The 21,588-nt window shown below is 42.9% G+C and overlaps 1 protein-coding gene across 3 annotated transcripts in view; it reads left to right on the top strand.

The window, feature by feature from the left end:
• Nucleotides 1–839: 839 nt before the first annotated feature.
• LOC311115127 (transmembrane and coiled-coil domains protein 1-like) overlaps nucleotides 840–21,588 on the top strand; it is a 32,709-nt gene continuing 11,960 nt past the window's right edge. The window contains exon 1 of one of the 3 annotated variants that reach the window (XM_084190334.1): nucleotides 840–1,134. In XM_084190334.1, coding sequence (XP_084046460.1) covers nucleotides 1,096–1,134 — 39 coding nt within the window. In that variant the 5' untranslated portion in view covers nucleotides 840–1,095. Of the gene's footprint in view, nucleotides 1,135–14,754; nucleotides 15,553–20,891; nucleotides 21,540–21,588 lie in introns of those variants that run through there. The other 2 variants (XM_084190333.1, XM_084190335.1) reach the window with 2 other exon arrangements.

Here is a 21,588-nt window from a genome sequence, read left to right as displayed (position 1 = left end):
CTCCTTGGTTGGATACAGAAGCACCAGATCATCAGCAAACAGTAGACATTTGACTTCAGATTCTAGTAGTGTGAGGCCGGGTGCTGCAGACTGTTCTAGTGCCCTCGCCAATTCGTTGATATATAGGTTGAAGAGGGTGGGGGTCAAGCTGCATCTCTGTCTCACCCCACGGCCCTGTGGAAAGAAATGTGTGTGTTTCTTGCCAATTTTAACTGCACACTTGTTGTTTGTGTACCCTCTCTCTTATCCTCCCTCCCTCTCCCTACCTTTTTCTCTCTCTCACCCTCCCAGGAGAGGCGTTGCACAGACAGTCAGACAGTCCCTCACCCTCCCTTTGTCCTGTCCCCTCCACTGACTGACAGGAAGCATGACGCAACCTTTCTTTTTCCTACAGTAAATGTGACGGAGCTGTAGACAGAGATTGTGTGTATGTGTCCGTGTGTGTGTTTGCGTGTCGAGAGAGAGAGAGAGAGAGAGAGAGAGAGAGAGAGAGAGAGAGAGAGAGAGAGAGAGAGAGAGAGAGAGGAGAGAGAGAGAGAGAGAGAGAGAGAGAGAGAGAGAGAGAGAGAGAGAGAGAGAGAGAGAGAGAGAGAGAGAGAGAGAGAGAGAGAGAGAGAGAGAGAGAGAGAGAGAGAGAGAGAGAGAGGAGAGAGAGAGAGAGAGAGAGAGAGAGAGAGAGAGAGAGAGAGAGAGAGAGAGAAGAGAGAGGAGAGAGAGAGAGAGAGAGAGAGAGAGAGAGAGAGAATGCTGTGTGAGTAGAGGGTAGCATCTTTTATCTCTGTCAGTTCTCCCTCCCTCCCCTTTCCTTCCTTCTCACCTCCCTCTCGCTTTCTTTTCTCTCTTCACTTGTGTTTTCTCACTAGATGAACCAGCATGGTCTAGAGCAGTTTGGAACAGAGAGAAGTGTGTTTGCATGTGTGTGCTTTTCTGTGAGTATGCACATGCATATTTCCTTTTGCGTGACGTAGATTGTAGCCTGTGTGTCTATGTGCTATGTGTGTGTGTGTACCTGCTCTGGATGTGTGTGTTCCTACTGAGAAGAGCTCTGTGTGTGGAGTGGAGTAGAGCACATCGTCAGTCGCTCCATCAGTCAGGATGGTTCAGAGGTTCAGTCTACGCAGACAGTACTCCAAGGTAAGTCTGCTAACAGACCCCCACTCAGCTGTAAAGTGTCCCACTGAACTAAACGTAATACATTAAATTGACTTCATTGCGGGGACCCCCATATTAGTCTGGTCATTGGGGACATGTGACATTATACGTTTAGTACCTGCTATCTGTGAGGTCATGGAAAAGTTGTGTCTCTCACTCGTTCTGAGTCGATATGTTATTTAATCTGTCATGTAAAAGCAAGTATTCTTCTCTATGATACTTCAAATTAAATCTAGTGGTTATTTCAAGAGTATACTTTCAAAATGCATGTACATCTGTAGTTGCTGAATGTCTCTCTCTTTTGCCCATCATTTTCAGTTAATCTGTCCAAAGAAAATCTGTCTCATCACTGTGTTGATTCTGTCCGTGTCGTCTGTCTGTCTGTCTGTGTCTCTCTCTCGCTCTCTCTCAAATTCATTATGGTTTAATGGCATGAATGACAAGGTCAATGTTGACAAAGCAAAGTGATACAAATAAAAATGATGAAAGCAACAATGACAGCAATAAGAATAGTAGCTATAATACTAAAGAAAAATATATACACTGAGTGTACAACACATTACAATACCATTCTACGTGTTTATGTTTCCTCCCTTAGCTTGTGGCAAGCTGTGACATACTGTGCTGCCAACTCTATAACATCAGACCTTTTCCCCAAAAGTATACCACGTTTCTCTTTGTTGGATTGTTCTGTGAATGTAGAACTTTTCATTTGGAATTTGGAAAATAAGGAATCTCTAATTAATATATATTTGGGGCAGGTGATTAGAAAGTGTTCTTCACTTTCTATCTCTCCTGACCAACAGTGATGACATAGTCTGTCCTTTCTGGCGAACCGTGTTTTTTGATGGTGTCCGGTTTACATTTCCAGGCTATTATAACTAATTCAGTAATTGGTTAAGGTTTTTATTTGTTTGTGGTCTTTTACACGGGTTAATTATTCAGCTAAAGTCAAGTCTCTTTCCAATGTTCGGTAGCATTCAATTTCTCTCTGACCTTCGACCTCACTGCGCCAATAGTTGATGTATGCGTTCGTATTATTCACCAGAACACACACACACACACATTGTCTAAGAACACACACACACACACACACATTGTCTAGCAGGATGGCCTGTAGCTGAGGATTCCACATTGATCGAGTGGAGGGTCTGGTCTCTCACTTGAGCTGTTGGGGAGTGAGGGATGGGTAGGGGTAGAGAGATGGAGGGAAGGGGAGGGTTGGGGCAGAGCATTATGGGGAGGTTTGTAAGGAAAAAGGGGTCGCTTTGGGAGGGGGCTGGGAGGGGGTCTCTGTATTATTGAGTGGAGATGCAAAGGCAGTCATACCTTGAGGGGAGAACCTCCCTCTGACAGCAGTAAGTCCTTTGTGTGTGGTGGGGTAAAGCCTCCTCAGGGCCTTTCTGAAGATGTCTGTTCATCCCTCCCCTCAGAGAGCTACGGGATTATATTATCCTCCCCTCCTCCTTCCAGTCCCTCCTCCGGCTCCTCTTAGGCCACTTCTCCACCTACCCACCTGCTACTCTCTCCTCAACCACACATTTTATTCTACTCTGTTATTCCTCAATGTCTCCGTGAGAACATGCAGTACGATAGACATACATAAATATCTGCAGTTTTGGTATCATGCAATCATATCCAGGAGTAAAAAGCACTTAATATTCAGGAGTAATAAGGTCCAGCTATTTTCACCTACACACACACACACACACACACATTGACACCTGCCCTCTTTCTAAAAGCCTGTAGATGCTGGTTAAATAAACAAGGGCATGTACTCTCTCTGTTTACCTACAATATTATTAGAAAGACAGAACATGATGTCCATAACTACAGGTCTGGTGCTTTGTATTGTTTTGGATGGATGCATCGTCTTTGTCATGCTGGTAGAAAGGGTTGATTGGAACTGGTCATTGAGGGCCTCAGTGTGCACAGGGTTTTGTTCTTGCCTAGCTACAACACACCTGATTCAGCTAAGCAATGTACTATATCGCCACATGCTTGATTAGCTAGAGCTGGTGTGTTAGTGCAGGGCTGGAACAAAAGCCTGCACACGCCACACCCTGGTCTGCAGCTTTGGAGGACCAGCATTACTGCCATTGTTGACCTTTGTGTTTATGACAGGCAAACACACACTCATCAAACAGCAGAGTTTCGATTTGAGTTTCAGCAGACATACACAAGGATGAGGTGTGTGTTTTGCAGTCCATGTGACCTGTGACCAGGACATGATGTAATCCATTGTTGTGTCATTTCAATTAAACTGCAGTGTGTGTGTTATTGCTGTTTCTGCAGACCTCGATAAATTAAGGTCAGGTGAAGGTTGGATAGATAAAAACAAGTGTGCTTGTGCTGTGCATGTGTGTGATGTGGCCACTGTCATCACCCCAGTCTGCATTAGTGGTTGAAAGCTGTTGTTAGTTGATGTAACCTCTCCAACCCACAGTATTTACAGTTAAAGGGATACGTTTAGGCAGAGTTCTGTAGTGGGCTGGCGAAACACTAAGCCACATGGTTTTGTGGTTTGTTGTTTTTGCTGAGCCTAGATTCTTCTCATCAGAGAAATAGTAAGATACACTTTATCCTTATCTGGGTTCATGCCTGCTCTCCTACCTCCCTCTTTACTCTCAGGCATTTTCTTTACTTGTCCTCTTTTCTCTCTCCCCTCTTCTGCCTTCTCTCTTTCATTCTCAAACAAACAGACTTCTATCACTCCCATGTTGGATTAAGAATGTTAACCCTTTACACTCTTGGGAATTGGCCTATATGAATAGGACTAAATTAAATATTTCTTACAGAAGAAATATGAAATGCATAAGCATGGTAGCAATTGAAAGGGAACAGTTTGGAGATTATGGGAAAATTATTAGATCAAAGTTCAGGACACAACAGTTCACCTGACACAAGACTGAATCCAAACATTACACTGTTGATTTTATGTGTATTTTCGCCGCATTTGTTGAGAACGAAATCTGAAAATATTATGGATACCTTCAGTAACATGATAAGAATATTCCTGGAAAATGTGGGGTAGGTGCAACATAAGACAACAAAAAGGGTTTGACTGAGAGGACTAAGTGGTGTCTCCAAGTGGCCACACACCTCTCCAACGTGTGCAGTTCCTAAGTAATTTCAATGCACTTTTATGACTCAAAGAAGAGTCTTCAAGGAACTAGAGCAAACACACTTGTAGTTGTTTTGTTTGGAACATAACCCTGTTGTTTTTTACACAATCCAAAAACAGCCCATTTTAAATTGCAATCTGGGTCAAGTGGGCATCATTTGAAAGCTTGTTCTATTGCCAACATGACTAGCTAAGTTATAAAATACGACCTTACAGTGTTAGGCTTTCAAGGCATTTCAGAGAAACAGATCATAATTTTTGTGCGCATAGAAAGGAGTTATTAGTGAATGCAGATGTGTGTTCCGCTGCGAATCTTCTTCACAATAGACACACATTGGCTGATTCTGTTCAGAACAACCCAGGGTATGACGCCACTACTAATGTTTTTCAGCTATATATCTTATAACTATTAGGTTATCTAAGATGTGCCAAATAAATCCTCTCTAGCTGGGTTTTGCTAACTTGCTAATGTTAGCTAAGTGGCTAACATTAGCTTGGTAACAGCTGCAGAGACAATCCCCTTGTGGATTAAGATCCCTGCTGTCTAATATTTGTTTTGTGCATGCTGCAAATTGCATTTTGAGATACTTTGCAGAACTTTATGAGCTGGGTTGGCTGACATTTTGCTAGCATTCTGGTAACTGATGTTTTGGGAGCTTTTTGTTTAGCTTGAAAAAAGAATAGCGTCCCTTGTGTGCACTGCCAGTAATACTGGATATCCCGGGATGGCACAGGCTTAGTATGAAGGTATGGAAATCTGGATACCGCCCAACCCTAATGTGTGTGCATGTGTGTGTGTGTGTGTGTGTGTGTCATCCGCTCTCTGATCTCTGTGTGAGAATGACACTCAGCTGTTTCCTCTTTCCTGTGGTGGAAGTGTAGATGTGCTGGTTCCACAGTCAGTGTTACAGTCCTATCATATCTCCACAGAGCACAACACTGAGCAGTGTATGAAGCAGCAGAGGAAACGTTGTAGTACAGGGTTTCCCAACCACCGGGCCCCGGACTGGTACCGGGCCGCGTAGAGTTTGCTACCGGGCCACTGTGCGCTTTTTCCCTAGCACACGAGATGGGTAATCAATTAACTTGGCGTAGCCCAGTCTGTGAGCCATTACCACATCTCTTACTTCCTGTAGCATCTTTGTGAAAAAACGCACTTCCATAACACATGCTGATTAGATGGACTGGACGCCCATCACGTCTCTGATATTTTGACAGTAGCCACCTACACTTTTCAATGTCAGTGCGAAAGCCAGCGCTAGGTGCTGTTCTCCACCCCCACCCCCCAAACGCACACTACACGGGGCGGCAGGTAGCCTGGCGGGTAGGAGCATTGAGCCAGTAACCGAAAGATTGCTGGATCGAATCCCAGAGCTGACAAGGGAAATATCTGTCGTTCTGCCCCTGAGCAAGGCAGTTAACCCACTGTTCCCTGGGCGCCGATGACGTGGATGTCAATTAAGGCAGCCCCCCACACCTCTCTGATTCAGAGGGTTGGGTTAAATGCGGAAGACACATTTCAGTTGAATGCATTCAGTTGTACAACTAACTAGGTTTCCCTACACACTGCATAGTTATTCATACAGACCTACATCCATTCATTCATTGTCCAATCAAGCCACAGTATTGAGTGTGTGGAATAGGAGATGGGGTGTGTATGATAGAGCCTGAGAGGTAGAGGGTTATCAATAAGGCTCATTATATACAGAAAACCACTGAGGAAGATAAATGAAAGCTACAGATGTAGAATCTAAATTTGATCACTCTTTAATTGCTGAGAATTTTCCTGCTAACCAGAAAGTGTATTTTAGTGTATTTGAGTTTTAAAAAGGCTTCTAAAGTTTGTATCAACCCCTACAAAAATGTCCATTAATTATAATCCACATAATTAACATTTCCTGTTGCTGCAGGATTACTTTCCTGCTGTAGCAAACTGGCTCAAATTAAGATCCTACATCTGTATATGATAACAGATAAATCAATGGAACTAGTCTTCAATGGTGCTTCCTCATTTCACTTCAAAGACCTGCATGATCAGTCCGTGTTTTTTGTCTTCTAATTAATGCCCTTTTGTAACACTATGTTGATGTATGAACTTCAAATGCCCTTGTGTGTATATGAACTCTATATTGTGTTTGTGTGCGTGCATGTGTATGCACGTGCGTGATTGTCTGTCTGTCTGGGTGTGTGTGTGTGCATGCATGTTCTTGTTTTGCTGACCTTCTGGGGACATTGATCCAGAATGTGGTGCCACAACAGGTGTCCCCAGTAGGTAGCATAAACATGTATGGAGACTCGAGAGCCTGTTTGACCCTTTATTCCCTGGTCTATAGGCTTTCTGGGTAGGATGGCTGTGGCTGCACTCTGCCTTTCTCACTGCTCATCTATATATATATATAGGACCAGCTTTCCAGCTCCTGGAGTAGTGTAGGTGAAGTACATCACTCAAGGACACTCCAGTGTTTGTCTGCTGTTGTTTGTGTGCGTGTGTCTTTGTGTGTATGTGGGTGTGTACGTGTGCATGCGCACGTACGTGCGCGTGTGTGGATTCTCAGGGAGTCACTGTGGGTCATCCTTTGTGTGTTTTTCTTTGGGGGGGGGGTCCACAGCTGTACTTCCTCTTTGGTCACTGAGCATTGCCACATTTCTACTCTCTGTGGAGGATGTGAGGATATGCTGGTCAACCTTCACCCACATGTCTGCTCACTGGCAAATAACACTGCTATATGACAACACTCAGCTGTTATTGGTCCACTCTGTCTCTGTGCCAAATACAATTGACTGTCATTGGTCCATCCGGTCTTTGTGTTAAAGAGAACTTGACTGTCATTGTTCCATTTTACTCTGTCTCTGTGTCAAGGTTGGCTAGACAATATAAAGTCCTCCCTTACTCCATGTTAAAGTTAATTTGACCATGGTTACTTAAATCATACTGTATGTTTGTGAGCATTTTACTGTGATTGGTCCTCCTTCCCTCATAGTCTACTGCAGACTATGATAACATTCTTAGATGGAGAGAAATAGTGTTCTGTCTCTCTCTGCCTTTCCCTGTATATAATTGTGTGTGTGTTTAATGAATAATAGATGACAATATATATCGCTGAGCTCAGCTCTGCAACTTTGCTCCACTAACCCAGTTAATACACAGGAGAGCACTCACACACACACACACAAACACACACAGAAACACACTCTCACACACACCTCCAGTAACCATCGTCTGACCTGTCATGCCCATGCCTTGTTCGCAAGTGGATCCACCAATCTGAATGCAGCCCACCATGTTCTCACACTGTCTCCTCATATCAGAGAGCTTAATTTACTCTCTAAGGCCCCTAGCTCCTTATCCTAGCCCCCTTACCCTTCGGTGTGTGCAGATACTGTATGAACGGACGGAATAGGTGTAAGTAATAATAATGCATTTCTACCATATTGGTGATGGATGGCTGTGGCTGCACTCTGCCTTTCTCACTGCTCATCTATATATATATAGGACCATCTTTCCAGCTCCTGGAGTAGTGTAGGTGAAGTACATCACTCAAGGACACTTCAGTGTTTGTGTTTGTATTTCTTGCAAATACAGCATATGCACTTAGCCCCATCTAGCATGATAGCTATGGTTCAAATTGCCGTTGCGTTCAATCATCCATCCCCATCTTACCATTTGTGTATTTTGCTCTCTTCAGTCTTTCCTCTACCCTCTCCCAGTGAGAATCCACCTCACCAACTCACACGTGTTTTTATGTAATGTCCATACGCAGAGTCTCAATAACGTTGTGTAAAGGGCTTTAAAGTTGAGATATGTGTTACATCGGTCACAGGTGGAACAAGGAAGAGGAATGTTGACAAGAAAATAGCATAGGAAATGGCTACGGTCAGGGGCACCTATTCATTTCTATATCAACCGCCAGAGAATGTGACTGAGCAGTAATCCTGTGTGTTGTTGTTGTTGTTGTTGTTGTCGTTTTTTACTCTGGTCTTGTTGTTTGGGTTAGTCATTAGGAGCATGGCCGCCCCTTGTCCTTCAATCATAAAGCCTCTGTTAATAATCTGCCCAGTGGTTTATGCAACCCCTAATCAGCCCATTGATGGGAGATGAGGGGCTGGGGGGTGCAGGGCTGGGACAAAGGGGCTGAAATGAGCCTGTTCTCAATTGGGACAGTATTGTTTATGGGGCTTTTCTGATTGTTCTCCCTATCCTTCTCTTTCCTAATTGTCCTCTACCCACTCCCTCCCCCACTATCTCTATTTATTTGTTTCTCTTCTTCATCCTTTCTTTCCCTCTCCTTTCTTTCCCCCTCTTCTCTCTTGTTCCCTCACCAGTCCTGTATCTGTTCTGTCTGTGGTTTGTTCCTGGGTTCCTCTAGAACTTTCTGGCGTTTTCCATCTTGGCAGCTGCTCAGGACCTGCTTCTGTCTTTGGAATCAGAATGAGTAAGATGATCATTCTAGTTCTGAGGTTGTGTCCCCTGGCTGAGGGCAATCCTCTGGAATTCACACGCCCCAGAGCCTTCTATTCTGGAATCCCAAACCTACTCTGCAATCCAGATCCTTCTATTTAGCCTCTGCTAAATAGTCATGACATTGTAGTGATCTTATGTGACAAAGAGGTTTGCCATCTTATTCCAAATGAATGAAATCCAAATGGATATCTGACCTAAATCAGTCAGATGATTTAATGTTTTGGTCTTTGGTCTATTAAAAGATTACTCTTGCTCAGCTTGTCTTAACCCATGCATTCTTATTCACTGTGTGTATGTGTGTGTGTTTGTGTGTGTGTCCAAATGGGTAAGTGTTGTGGTTGCTGTATAAGTCTCCCACAAGCCCATTAAATGAGACAGGGCTAAGGCTTATGGGAACCAGAGGAGGCTGGTGGGAGGAGCTATAGGATGATGGGCTCATTGTAAAGGCTGAAATTGAATAAATGGAACGGTATCGAACACATCAAACATATGGAAACCACGTTTGACTCCGTTCCATTGATTCCATTCCAGCCATTACAATGAGCCCGTCCTCCTACAGCTCATCCCACCAGCCTCCACTGATGGGAACAATGGCTAGCTATAGAATTAGTTTTTGTTTCACCCTGACCTGATAAACACACACAGTAAAATCTGTCAACAAACAGTCCAGTAAACACAGACACGTCTTTAGGCCAGCTGTGACATACCGTTCCCTATTTGTCAGCAGTATCTGAGTGATTCCTCACGAAACCAGGATAAAAATATTCCATGATTTGGGGGATTTTTACTAGATTTAATCCATAGAATGGTCCTTTGGAGGAAGGATTGTTGAAATATATTTGACATTTGTATCTAAAAGCATAATTGAAAAATAATTAATCAAAGTTGGCATATTTCTGACATTTTGGCCTTACCCAGGTGTCCTTTAAGACTCCATAATGTTTCATCTGTATGTTCTACAAAGCAGATATTGGTGTCATATGAAGCTTTACCGCTTGCTCTGTAGTATGGGTAGTAGTTTGATTTCAAGAACATTAGTTTATGAATATTGAAAAATATAAACATGACGACCGTTAGACGCGATGACGTGTTTCTGCACATAAGCTTACAGTGCCTTCAGAAAGTATTCAAACCCATTGACTTATTCCACATTTTGTTGTGTTACAGCCTGAATTCAAAATGGAATAAATATATTTATTTTCTCACCAATCTACGCACAATACCCCATAATGACAAAGTAAAAACTTGTTTTTTGAAAATTGAGCAAATGTATTGAAAATGAAATACAGAAATATCTCATTTACATAAGTATTCACACCCCTGAGTCAATACTTTGTAAAAGCACCTTTGGCGGCAATTAAGAGCTTTGCACACATGGATTGTACAATATTTGCCCATTATTCTTCAAATAATTCTTCAAGCTCTGTCAAGTTCATTGTTTATCATTGCTAGACAGCCATTTTCAAGTAATGCCATAGATTTTCAAGCCGATTTAAGTCAAAACTGTAACTATGCAACGCAGGAACATTCAATGTCATCTTGGTAAGCAGCTCCAGTGTATAATTAGCCTTGTGTTTTAGGTTATTGTCCTGCTGAAAGGTGAATTTGTCTCCCAGTGTCTGTTGGAAAGCAGACTGAACCAAGTTTCCTCTCGGATTCTGCCTGCGCTGATAGCTGTATTCTGTTTCTTTTTATTTAAAAAAAACTCCCTAGTCCTTGCCGATGACAAGCATATCCATAACATGATGCAGCCACCACCATGCTTGAAAATATGAAGAGTGGTACTCAGTGATGTGTTGTTTTGGATTTGGCCAAATTATTAAATTAAGATTTTGTGTCACTGATCTACACACAATACCCCAAATAACATTTTAGAAATTCAAAAATAATTAAAAGCTGAAATGTCTTGAGTAAATAAGTATTCAACCCCTTGTTACGGCAAAATGTAAAATTGTTCTTAACAAATCGCAGAATAAGTTGCATGGACTCATTCTATGTTCAATAATAGATTTTTTAATGAGTACCCCATCTCTGTACCTCACATATACAATTATCGGTAATCCCTCAATCGAGTAGTGAATTTCAAACACAGATTCAACCATAAAGACCAGAGAGGTTTTCCAATGCCTCGCAAAGAAGGGCACCTGCTGTATTGGTAGATGGGTAAAAAAACTAAAATAGACTCTGATTATCCCTTTGAGCATGGTGAAGTTATTAATTAGGCTTTGGATGGTGTATCGATACACCCAGTCACTACAAAGATACAGGCATCATTCCTAACTCAGTTACCAGAGAGGAAGGAGACCGCTCAGGGATTTCACCATGATGCCAATCAAAAATGTTGTTTTTTCAATGTTCATAAGTTAATGTAAGAAAATTGTTATGAAAGTAAAATACTACTCATATTACAGGGCAAGCGGTTAAGCTTCATATGACACCAATTGTTGCTTTGTAGCACCTACAGATGAAACTTTATGGAGTCTTAAATGAGGCCTGGGTAAGGCACAATGTCATAAATATGCCAACTTTGATTCATGATTTCTAAATTATGCTTTTAGATACAAATGTCAAATATACTGTAGGTCAACAATGCTTCCTCCAAAGGACCATTCTATGGATTAAATCTTGTGAAAATCCCCAAAATCATGGTATTTTTATGTCCTGGTTTAATGAGGAATCACTCATCTGTATTTCAGTGCCCCAGTCCGGCTCGGGGTAGAAGTACTGTGTCTCTTTCTGCTTACAGTGTCTCACACTTATCATACATATTTTACCTGTTGCATACTTAGAAATGCGCCTGTTGTAGACAGACAGGTTGTCTGAGGTTTGCTCTCACAAGGTCGGCTCAGTGGGATTGGAAATATTGGCGATACTTTCAACAAGAAAGGGCGATACTTTAAACAAAGTTTAATTTACAATTAGTCGGAAATGAGAAGTTGTAATCTGTATAAAGGCAAAAAGGCCATTTTTGAACCAGGGATGGGCCTTTCTTAATAACCTACTGGAGAACCAGTTCGGGTTTAAGTATACCTTATGTATGAGTGAAGCTTTTAGTGAGAGATGTAATGCTTTAATATTTAAGACTTGTATCCCCCCAAACTCATATTCATAACATTTCAAATAAAGTGTTGTATTTTTTGCTCATATGATTTTAAAAACGAGTCGTCTGGAGTAGGCAGTGCCACTAGTAAGTAAGTAAATTGTGATAGGACCAAAGAGTTAATCAGTGTGATTTTTCCAGACAAGTACTTACCTCACCATGGTTGCAGAATCTTATCTATTTTTTAAAATGTCTATTGAAATTGGTTGTGGTAAGTTCATTTATAGTTTTGGAGATATGAATACCAAGTATGTCTACTTCACCATCCGCCAATTTTATTGGTAAACTACAAGGTAGTGTAAACACTGTGTCTTTTAACGATCCAATACGTAATATGATACACTTGTCATAATTAGGTTTTAGTCCAGAGAGGCTAGAAAAGTGATCAAGATCTTCAATGAGACTGTGCAGGGATCCAGATTGTCGACTTAAGAAAAAACTTGAGTCATTGGCATACATTGACACTTTTGTTTTTAACCCCTGAATGTCTAACCACTTGATGTTCTTGTTGGAACTGATTTTAATAGCTAGCATTTCAATGGCCATAATAAATAGATATGGAGACAACGGACAGCCTTGTTTTACTCCTCTTAAAAGCTCAATACTTTCTGAGAAGTAACCATTATTTACTATTTTACACCTGGGGTTGCTGTACATAACTTTAACCTATAAGAGATTCACCGAAATTAAAGTAGTCCAGGCATTTATATATAAATTCTAGTCGTACTTTATCAAATGCCTTTTCAAAATCTGCTATGAAGACCAGGCCTGGTATCTTTGATGTTTCATAATGTTCATGGGTGTTTCCCAGTTGCTTTGAATGTTCAAAATCATAGTGTAAGAACACTTCTAATGCATCAAAGGACAAAAAGATCCAACTTTCAAAACTAGTATTTTTTGGCTAGCCACAGCAGTCAACTAGCTAGCTAGGTAGCTATTTAGCTTTCTAGCACATTCACTAATTTGTTTGTAAACAATTAACAAGCTAGTTGGCTATCACGTGTTCTTGTCAAACAGAGTAGCTAGCAAGCAACAAGATATGCCAAATAGTTTAAAAACCACTTGAGGGCAAATAAATAAGATTTGGCCATAGCATGGCTAGGAATCAGAATTGTATCTGACTTTAAACCACCTACTAAGGTGCATATATAAGCATATATGAGTGCCTATTTCTTTGTTAACGCTCAACACAGAATTGTATTCTTCATACTATAAAATAATAGAACATTATTAAAATAATTATAAAATAATGCCAAGGAATTATAAGCTAATCTTGTCTGCTAAATGAACTAGTGTAGCCCACAGCAATTTGGCATAGCCACATCAGGACCTAAAAGAATACAACTCAGAGTATGCTATTCTTTTCTTCTGAAATAGACTACATTTCCTTCATACCATGCTTCTTTAGACATGTCTAAAAGAAAACACTTTTTAAAATGGCTTGTAGGCAGTGTGTGGAAGCCAGGAGATGCTAAATGTGTTTATGTTAATTAACGGTCAATTACCGTGAGACCGACAGTTATTTGCTTGACAATCACCGGCTGACGAAATTTCGTGACCGCCACAGCCCTAATTGAGTCGAGTGGACACACACACACACACACACACACAGAAACCTCAGAATGACTGAGGCCTACTCTTACGTAAGCCATCTTTCCCTTAAACTCTAGCCTCTCTGGGTCTGGGTCCCTCATTCCCTCTATTCCTCCCTCCCACAGTCCTCATTAAAGCCTGTATTCATCCCCTCTCCTCTCTCCCTCCCTCAACTCAGTTCATTTATGTAAAGAAATTATTTGGCAGCCCTCATCCTGCTTATCCTGCTTAGTTTCTCCCCCTAATTGGTTGTGAGCAGTTGGTATATACGAAAAAACACACACACATTGCATTGCAGTCTTGTTGGTCATATGACTGTATAATCTGAAAAGGGGTTGATGGTGGAGCTGTTTTTGTTTAGGACTGTGACATCATGTGTCCTACAGTATGTGGATTGTGGATGTGTGGTGAGTGACATCAGGCCCAGCGGCAGTAGCCAGTATAGTAGGGACAGAGATGAGATCATAGGATTCTGATGCAAGGCTATTTGGGATTTCATGCAGGTGATTGGCTATGAGATGTATCAAAATGAAAGCAGGGCATTCTGGCTGTGTGAGCTGATTGGCTGAGAGTTGTGTTGAATCATAGCTCATTGGTCAGGGTATGTAGGCTATGTTCATTTCTGGTTGGCTTCAGTGTGCTGGCCATCAGTGCTGATTGGCTGTGACATTCAAGCTGTGAAAGATAATTGGCTCAGGCTTGACATTTTTAAATTTTTAGATATTTTCTGCATCAACTAGCCAACTGTGGAGTTTCACTGGCCCAGAAACTGTGACGGATGAAAATACTTTCCCCCTTGCCCCCCTTCCCTGTGCACTCGATCCCCCTCTCACCTCCCCCTCTCTCACTCACACACACACTGACTGCTCCTGGTTGGCTGTTTTCTCCTCCCTGCTCCCTTGTTCCCATCACATTCATCCTCAGGGTATCTCTTTCTCTCTTTCTCCCTCAGTGGATTTTACACCCTATGGACTTAAAAACGCAACCCTGCGTTCAAACTGCAGTCAACTCTTCCTTCAGTTAAACCTGTATTCAATATTCGGTCAGCTCTTCTTTTAGTTAACCCTAAAGTTTGTCACCCTGCGTTCAAACTGCAGTTAACTTTAGTCAGTTAACTGTCACTTCTTGTCATCCTGAGGCTGCATCAGGACGGCCCAACGCTGCGAGGACTCCTTGTTCTTCCAGGAGCGCTGTGCCTGAAAGAGTTGTGCTCGCTGAAGCGTGTGTGTGTGCTTCATAGGCTTGACGTTGGCTGGACTCTCTCTCCAGTCTATAGAGTGTGTGTGATCAGTGAAGCCTGGACCCAGCAGAGCTGCTGCTCTATCAGTCTCTCAGGCTGCTAGCAGGAAAGGCTGGTAGCAAGGTCTCCTAGGGCTGTGGACTCAGTGGTGACTCAGTTGACTGGACTAAGTAGCGGTTTAAGTGGGTCTGCTCTTGGATTAATGTAGCAGGCGTATAACAAAAGCCTGAAACTAGATCTCCTTCCCACTGGTCTTGACGAGAAGAAAGAAAACTGTTGGGAGAGGTTCTGTTCTGCACTGTTCAACCAATCCAGTAAATGTGGAGGAGGAGTTAATATGGAGTGTCGCCTTGTTAACGTCCAAAAGCGGAAGTCGCGTCACAGACTCTCTTTCCATTTCCCCTGAAACAGGAACATCTGGTTGTTGGGGACTCGGCAGAGGCTAGCTGTTGGATGGACAGACTGGACAATGGACTCTGCTCTGAAGAAGGCCCTGTGCTGGACAGCGGACTATGCCTCAGTGGATCTTATGCTGTGTCCAGATACTCAGCCTTGATAGTATTCCATTGGCTCCTACAACGGTTATTCACAGTCTTTGTCTAATGGTAGTGGACCTTAGTGGACCCTCTTATTAGATTCCCTGTGTTAAGATGACTTTGTTCCAAGAGGACCAGACAGTAAGTGTGTCCAGTGTGATGAGTGGACCCTTGGCTCAGTCCTCCTCCTCCCTGCTGTGGCAATCTCCTATGGGACAGACGGACAGACTGACAGACACCACTCTCCTCTGAGAGGCTGTGTGAGGCTCCATGCACCCCCCCATCATGGAGGTCATCCTCAACCTGATAGCCGCTGACCCCTCTCCACCGCTCTCCCCCACCACCGTGAGTCTTCACCTGTATACAGCGTGTGCCTGTGTGTGTGTGTGTGTGTGTGTGTGTGTGTGTGTGTGTGTGTGTGTGTGTGTGTGTGTTCATCTATGTTGGACCTCACAACCATGTGCACGTATATCTCAAAATGTTGTTGTACATTGTATCTATATGTGTACACACATCTGTGTCTGTATCCATCCATATACAGCATCAATGAATGTTAATCTGTCTGCAATGTTTCAAAATGTCCTTGCGTTACATGAACCAATACACACCCATGTTGAAACAATAACAGAGCATTTGAGAGGATGACTGTGAGTTGCAGTAAGAGACCAGAGGCCTGTGCTGAGAAGCTTTGAGATGATTTTATTTTTTTTACGTCATGGGGACTGAAAGCCTGTGTTGTGATGGCTGGGCTAGGGAAAGCCACAGCATTTCAACAGTCTCCCAGTTTAGTTTAGTTTAGTCTGTGTGTTTTTTCCTGTTGGAAGTGGACACAACAGGCTTTTCTCCCAGACCCCTCTGAATTCCTCCACACAACAAAAGTTAGCTGCTGGCGAGCTTGAACTGTGTGTGTGTGTGTTTAGTAAATTGCTGCTTGCCCAGCGTCACACAGAGTTATGTAATTGTCCGTAGCTATTGAATGGACCTCATTGTTGTCCGATTGGAACCCCTTAAAGACACAAATAAAGCGGATTTCCATTAAAAACTATCAGAGCTGCTTAATTTGGCAAGGCTGGGTGGGAACTGAGACCTTCAGGAGAGGAGAGGAGAGGAGAGGAGAGGAGAGGAGAGGAGAGGAGAGGAGAGGAGAGGAGAGGAGAGGAGAGGAGAGGAGAGGAGAGGAGAGGAGAGAGAGGTTAAATGGGCAGAAAGAGCAGAAGAGGGTTAAAGAGAGGAGAAGAGAAGAGGGGAGTCATTAAGACTGGGGGAGAGGAGATCAGGAAAGGAGAAGCATTGGGAACTTGTGTTAATCAGTTTGACTTGCATTGCCCTAGAGAGGGGAATTCAAGGGCCTTAGCCAATACAGTGTCTCCCAGTCTGCCAACCTTATAGTGAGCTGTGCAGTAAGCTCTCCCTAGTCCTAGTATAGAAAAGTCCTGCACTGTAAGGTCTGCTGTGTACTTTCTACTGGTCAATTATTTACACTCACATGCTCTGATGTTCTATCTAGGCTTCATCCAGGTGGACACACACACACACAGGGGAATCACAGAGATATCCACAGTAGTTAGTCAGGTGGAGTTCTCCGGGGTGTGGCTATATAGTACAGTGGATGGCACTACAGTATGTAACTCACTACCATATACGTGAAGAGGTGCTACGTCAGTCAACTCCTGATAAGTGTGATGCATGCACTAAACTTGAGCCTGCAGATAGCCAGAGCCATTACACATACTGCACGTGAATTGGTGAACTGCAGTTCACCTAAATGGAGTTTGTACTTACCCACTTACTGGTATGTGCCCTTATCAGGAGTTGATTTATGGCTGACAAGAGTTACTTGGGTGAGGGGTGCAGGGTATAGATCCAATGTATGACACATACTGTACAGTCGTGGTCAAAAGTTTTGAGAATGACACAAATACTAATTTTCACAAAGTCTGCTACTCCAGAATGTCATGGAGAGTGATCAGATGAATTGCAATTAATTGCAAAGTCTCTCTTTGCCATGAAAATGTACTTAATCCCCAAAAAACATTTCCACTGCATTTCAGCCCTGCCACAAAAGGACCAGCTGCCATCATGTCAGGGATTATCTCGTTAACACAGGTGAGAGTGTTGACGTGGACAAGGCTGGAGATCACTCTGTCATGCTGATTGAGTTAGAATAACAGACTGGAAGCTTTAAAAGCAGGGTGGTGCTTGAAATCATTCTTCTTCCTCTGTTAACCATGGTTACCTGCAAGGAAACACGTGCCGTCATCATTGCTTTGCACAAAAAGGGCTTCACAGGCAAGGATATTGCTGCTAGTAAGATTGCACCTAAATCAACCATTTATCGGATCATCAAGAACTTCAAGGAGAGATGTTCAATTGTTGTGAAGAAGGCGTCAGGGCACCCAAGAAAGTCCAGCAAGCGCCAGGACCATCTCCTAAAGTTGATTCAGCTGCGGGATTGGGGCACCACCAGTGCAGAGCTTGCTCAGGAATGGCAGCAGGCAGGTGTGAGTGCATCTGCACGCACAGTGAGGCAAAGACTTTTGGAGGATGACCTGGTGTCAAGAAGGGCAGCAAAGAAGCCACTTCTCTCCAGGAAAAACATCAGGGACAGACTGATATTCTGCAAAAGGTACAGGGATTGGACTGCTGAGGACTGGGCTAAAGTCATTTTCTCTGATGAATCACCTTTCCGATTGTTTGGGGCATCCGGAAAACACCTTGTCCGGAGAAGACAAGGTGAGCGCTACCATCAGTCCTGTGTCATGCCAACAGTAAAGCATCCTGAGACCACTCATGTGTGGGGTTGCTTCTCAGCCAAGGGAGTGGGCTCACTCACATTTTTGCCTAAGAACACAGCCATGAATAAAGAATGGTACCAACACATCCTCTGAGAGCAACTTCTCCCAACCATCCAAGATGGTGACGACCAATGCATTTTCCAGCATGATGGAGCACCTTACCATAAGGCAAAAGTGATAACTAAGTGGCTCGGGGAACAAAACATCGACATTTTGGGTCCATGGCCAGGAAACTCCCCAGACCTTAATCCCATTGAGAACTTGTGGTCGATCCTCAAGAGGCAGGTGGACAAACATAAACCCACAAATTCTGACAAACTCCAAGCATTGATAATGCAAGAATGGGCTGCCATCAGTCAGGATGTGGCCCAGATGTTAATTGACAGCATGCCAGGGCGGATTGCAGAGATCTTAAAAAAGAAGGGTCAACACTGCAAATATTGACTCTTTGCATAAACTTAATGTAATTGTCAATAAAAGCCTTTGACACTTATGGAATGCTTGTAATTATACTTCAGTATACCATACTAACATCTGACAAAAATATCTCATAACACTGAAGCAGCGAACTTTGTGAAGACCAATACTTGTGTAATTCTCAAAACCTTTGACCACAAATGTATATCGTACCATATATGTATAATATTTTGAACCTATGATGCAGTCAGGGATAAACGTTGCACTGTAATGTGAAGTGTATGTGCTCTGTGAATGTCTACTGTATACAGACAGAGTTATGCTCCGTCTAGGCGTAAACAATAACGTGTGCTCGTCACAGGTGTATTGGGTTAGGGTATCTTTTCTCCGTGGCCAAGTATATCTCTCTTGGTCTCGCTCTCGCTCTCGCTCTCTTTTCCTTCCTTTCTTTGAGATCTGAATGTCACACTTCAGATTAGCTTTATAACCTTTGACCCCTAGCTTCTGTGGATCAGACGGAACACTGTGACCATGGTAATGTGTTCCGAGTGGGTGAGGATCTCTAGGGCATTGGAGGAGTCTGCTTTCATAAAGCCCTTAACAGGGTCTGTCCTCCCTTATAGCTCAGACATTCTTTATCAAGATGGAAGTTAGGTCATACTCTCAGATAAATGAGAAGGGCATTGGAACAATGAGGGATAACCATGCTCCTCTTTCTGGTGTGTGTGTGTGTGTGTGTGTGTGTGCGTGCGTGTGTGTTTGTTTGTGTGCATGCACGTGTGTGTGTGTGTGTGTTCTTGCATCTGTAGCTGGACGCACGCTCAAAGTCTTGCTTATTGTGTATGGGGATGGATGGATTACTCCTGTGCTAGTCTGTGAGTGTCTCTGAGCTCTTCGTTATCACGGGCAAGCTTGTATCTCTGCACTGCTTTGTGAGGCACTCAAGTTCACTGTGGTCAGCTGACTCAGCCATTCCTTGGCCTCCCTCCTTTATCACTCTCACCGTCAGCGGCCAGACAGCTATTTTAGTGGGCCGCTTCCGAGGCCACAGTTAATTCGTGTCATCATGTCTTTGATCTCACTTCTGCAGTTAAAGCTATGTAGCTTAGTCTTATCAATGATGACGCTTTTTCTTTTCATTTAATCCATTTTAGAATAAGGCTGTAACATAACAAAATGTGGAAAAAGGCAAGCGGTCTGAAGACTTTCTGAATGTAATTGGACATAATTATGGAGATAAGGCACATTCTCTGATTCATTTCCTTGTCAGTCGGCAGCGCATCTTGTTAATTGGGACTTTTCACTTTAGCTGTCATCATAATAATAGGATTGTTTTCTTATTGGACCAATAAAGAGATTCGCCTGTAATTTTGTATACTTTTTAGCCAGTAGTTCTGAAAGTAGCACTCACGAGCCAAAAGTGATCCCCGAAAATTGTGCAGATATGTGCACCACGTCGTTGCTCTCTCTGTCTCTCTCTTGCCGTGTTCAAAACAACTGGGAACACGAAACTGGGAACTCTGACATTTCTGACTTCCGACTTCAGTGCGTTCAAAACAACTGGGAACTGAAAAAAATAAGCTCCGACTGGGAAAAATCTCTTTGAACAGTCATCCAACTCGGAATTCCAACTCGGGAACTCTGGCCTCTTTCTAGAGCGCTGACTTTCCGACCTGAATATCACTGATGTCATGATTTGACCTTGTATTTTTCTGAGTTCCCAGTTGTTTTGAATGCGCTGCTGTGTCCACTGAGCCTTTGTGCCCGCCCTGCAACCTCATTGGATATCACTGGGCAGGCCTTTTGCTAGCTGTCACTCAAATGCAAGGGGCTGAAGCTCATTGGCTAGAACTCAAACTGCTAGGGTGCTGGCCTATGTGGGGGGAAATGTAGGGGAAATGTCTCAGCAGAGCTTCAAGAAAACAGTTGCTTTCCAACTAGTGATTTCGTGGCTAATTGAGGTAAAACAGTAATTCTGCTCATAGATTACTCATGTAGGCTATGAACTACACATTGAGACATCCAGTCCAAAGCAGGTTTAAAAAATGCTTTATTAGTCACCAAAGTACCAGAGCATGTCTTTAAGTCATCATTGTATGATTAGGATTTCACAATTTTATAATTGGTTTATTATTTATAATTGGTCCCAGTTGGTGCTCGTTTGTGTGTGTGTGTGTGTGTGTGTGTGTGTGTGTGTGTGTGTGTGTGTGTGTGTGTGTGTGTGTGTGTGTGTGCGTGCGCGTGCGGGCGTGCGCATTTGTGCATGTGTGCAGCATTTCTGAAACTGTCAGACTGGTTGAGCTTGTCGCGCTGCCACCTTTCTTCAGCGGCTGTTTGGCACATAGAGAGGCATATATTTCATATGATCTCATTTACACACCCAGCCACCCTGCTTTCTCCACTCTATTAGTCCGTTTTTCCTCCTCCCAGAATGAATGTCTGTTTTATCTCAAGCACAGTTTTCAGAATGGAAAGATTAAACCCAGATTAAGGAGGGGGTTGATTATAAATAGTTATATCTCCAAGGGTTTCGTTTCTATAAATTCATGTCAAGGTCAAAAAGTTGTTTAAAGAATAGGTCAGATTTCTTCCTTTTGCCCTTTTTTGGAGAACATTGTGCAATTGTTGTTTTTGCGCCTTGAGAGTGAGCAAAACATTTTCCGAAAACTGATTTTGTGGATATGATTAATATTCATGTGTGACAGTGAAAACGAGAACCTTGAGGTGAAAATAAATAGTGAAACTATAGGGCTAGGCTACTGTGTTCAAATAAGGAGTACATTTCCCCCAGATTTCCCCGAAGTTGTTTGATATAAATAAACATGAGCAGTACAGATCGTGGGCAGTTTGAAATGTAATTGACAGCACTTCTTGCGCTTGGCTCTAGGAGCGATTGCAGGAGGATGATGTCACCACTTTCGCTCGGTGGGGAGGGGGAAAGGTGGACAGTCAGGTTCCAGGTACACTAAGTTTGTATACACAAGTTTGGGGAGTTGGCGTGAGCAATGGCCGAATCGTCGGAGCGGGATACATAAATTAAGTCGCTGGACAGATGAAAACTGACTGAGGGAATAAGAGAACATGCATTGGGAACAAGTACTCCGATTGGATAATGGCAAGGTGAGAGATTGTCTTCGCTGCCTTGCAGTTTCTCTGTCCCTTGTCTTTT

The sequence above is a fragment of the Coregonus lavaretus genome (genome assembly GCF_964263955.1).
Source record: "Coregonus lavaretus genome assembly, contig: HAP1_SCAFFOLD_2194, whole genome shotgun sequence".
NCBI classification, from domain to species: domain Eukaryota; kingdom Metazoa; phylum Chordata; class Actinopteri; order Salmoniformes; family Salmonidae; genus Coregonus; species Coregonus lavaretus.
This window is presented reverse-complemented; position numbering and strand designations above follow the sequence as displayed.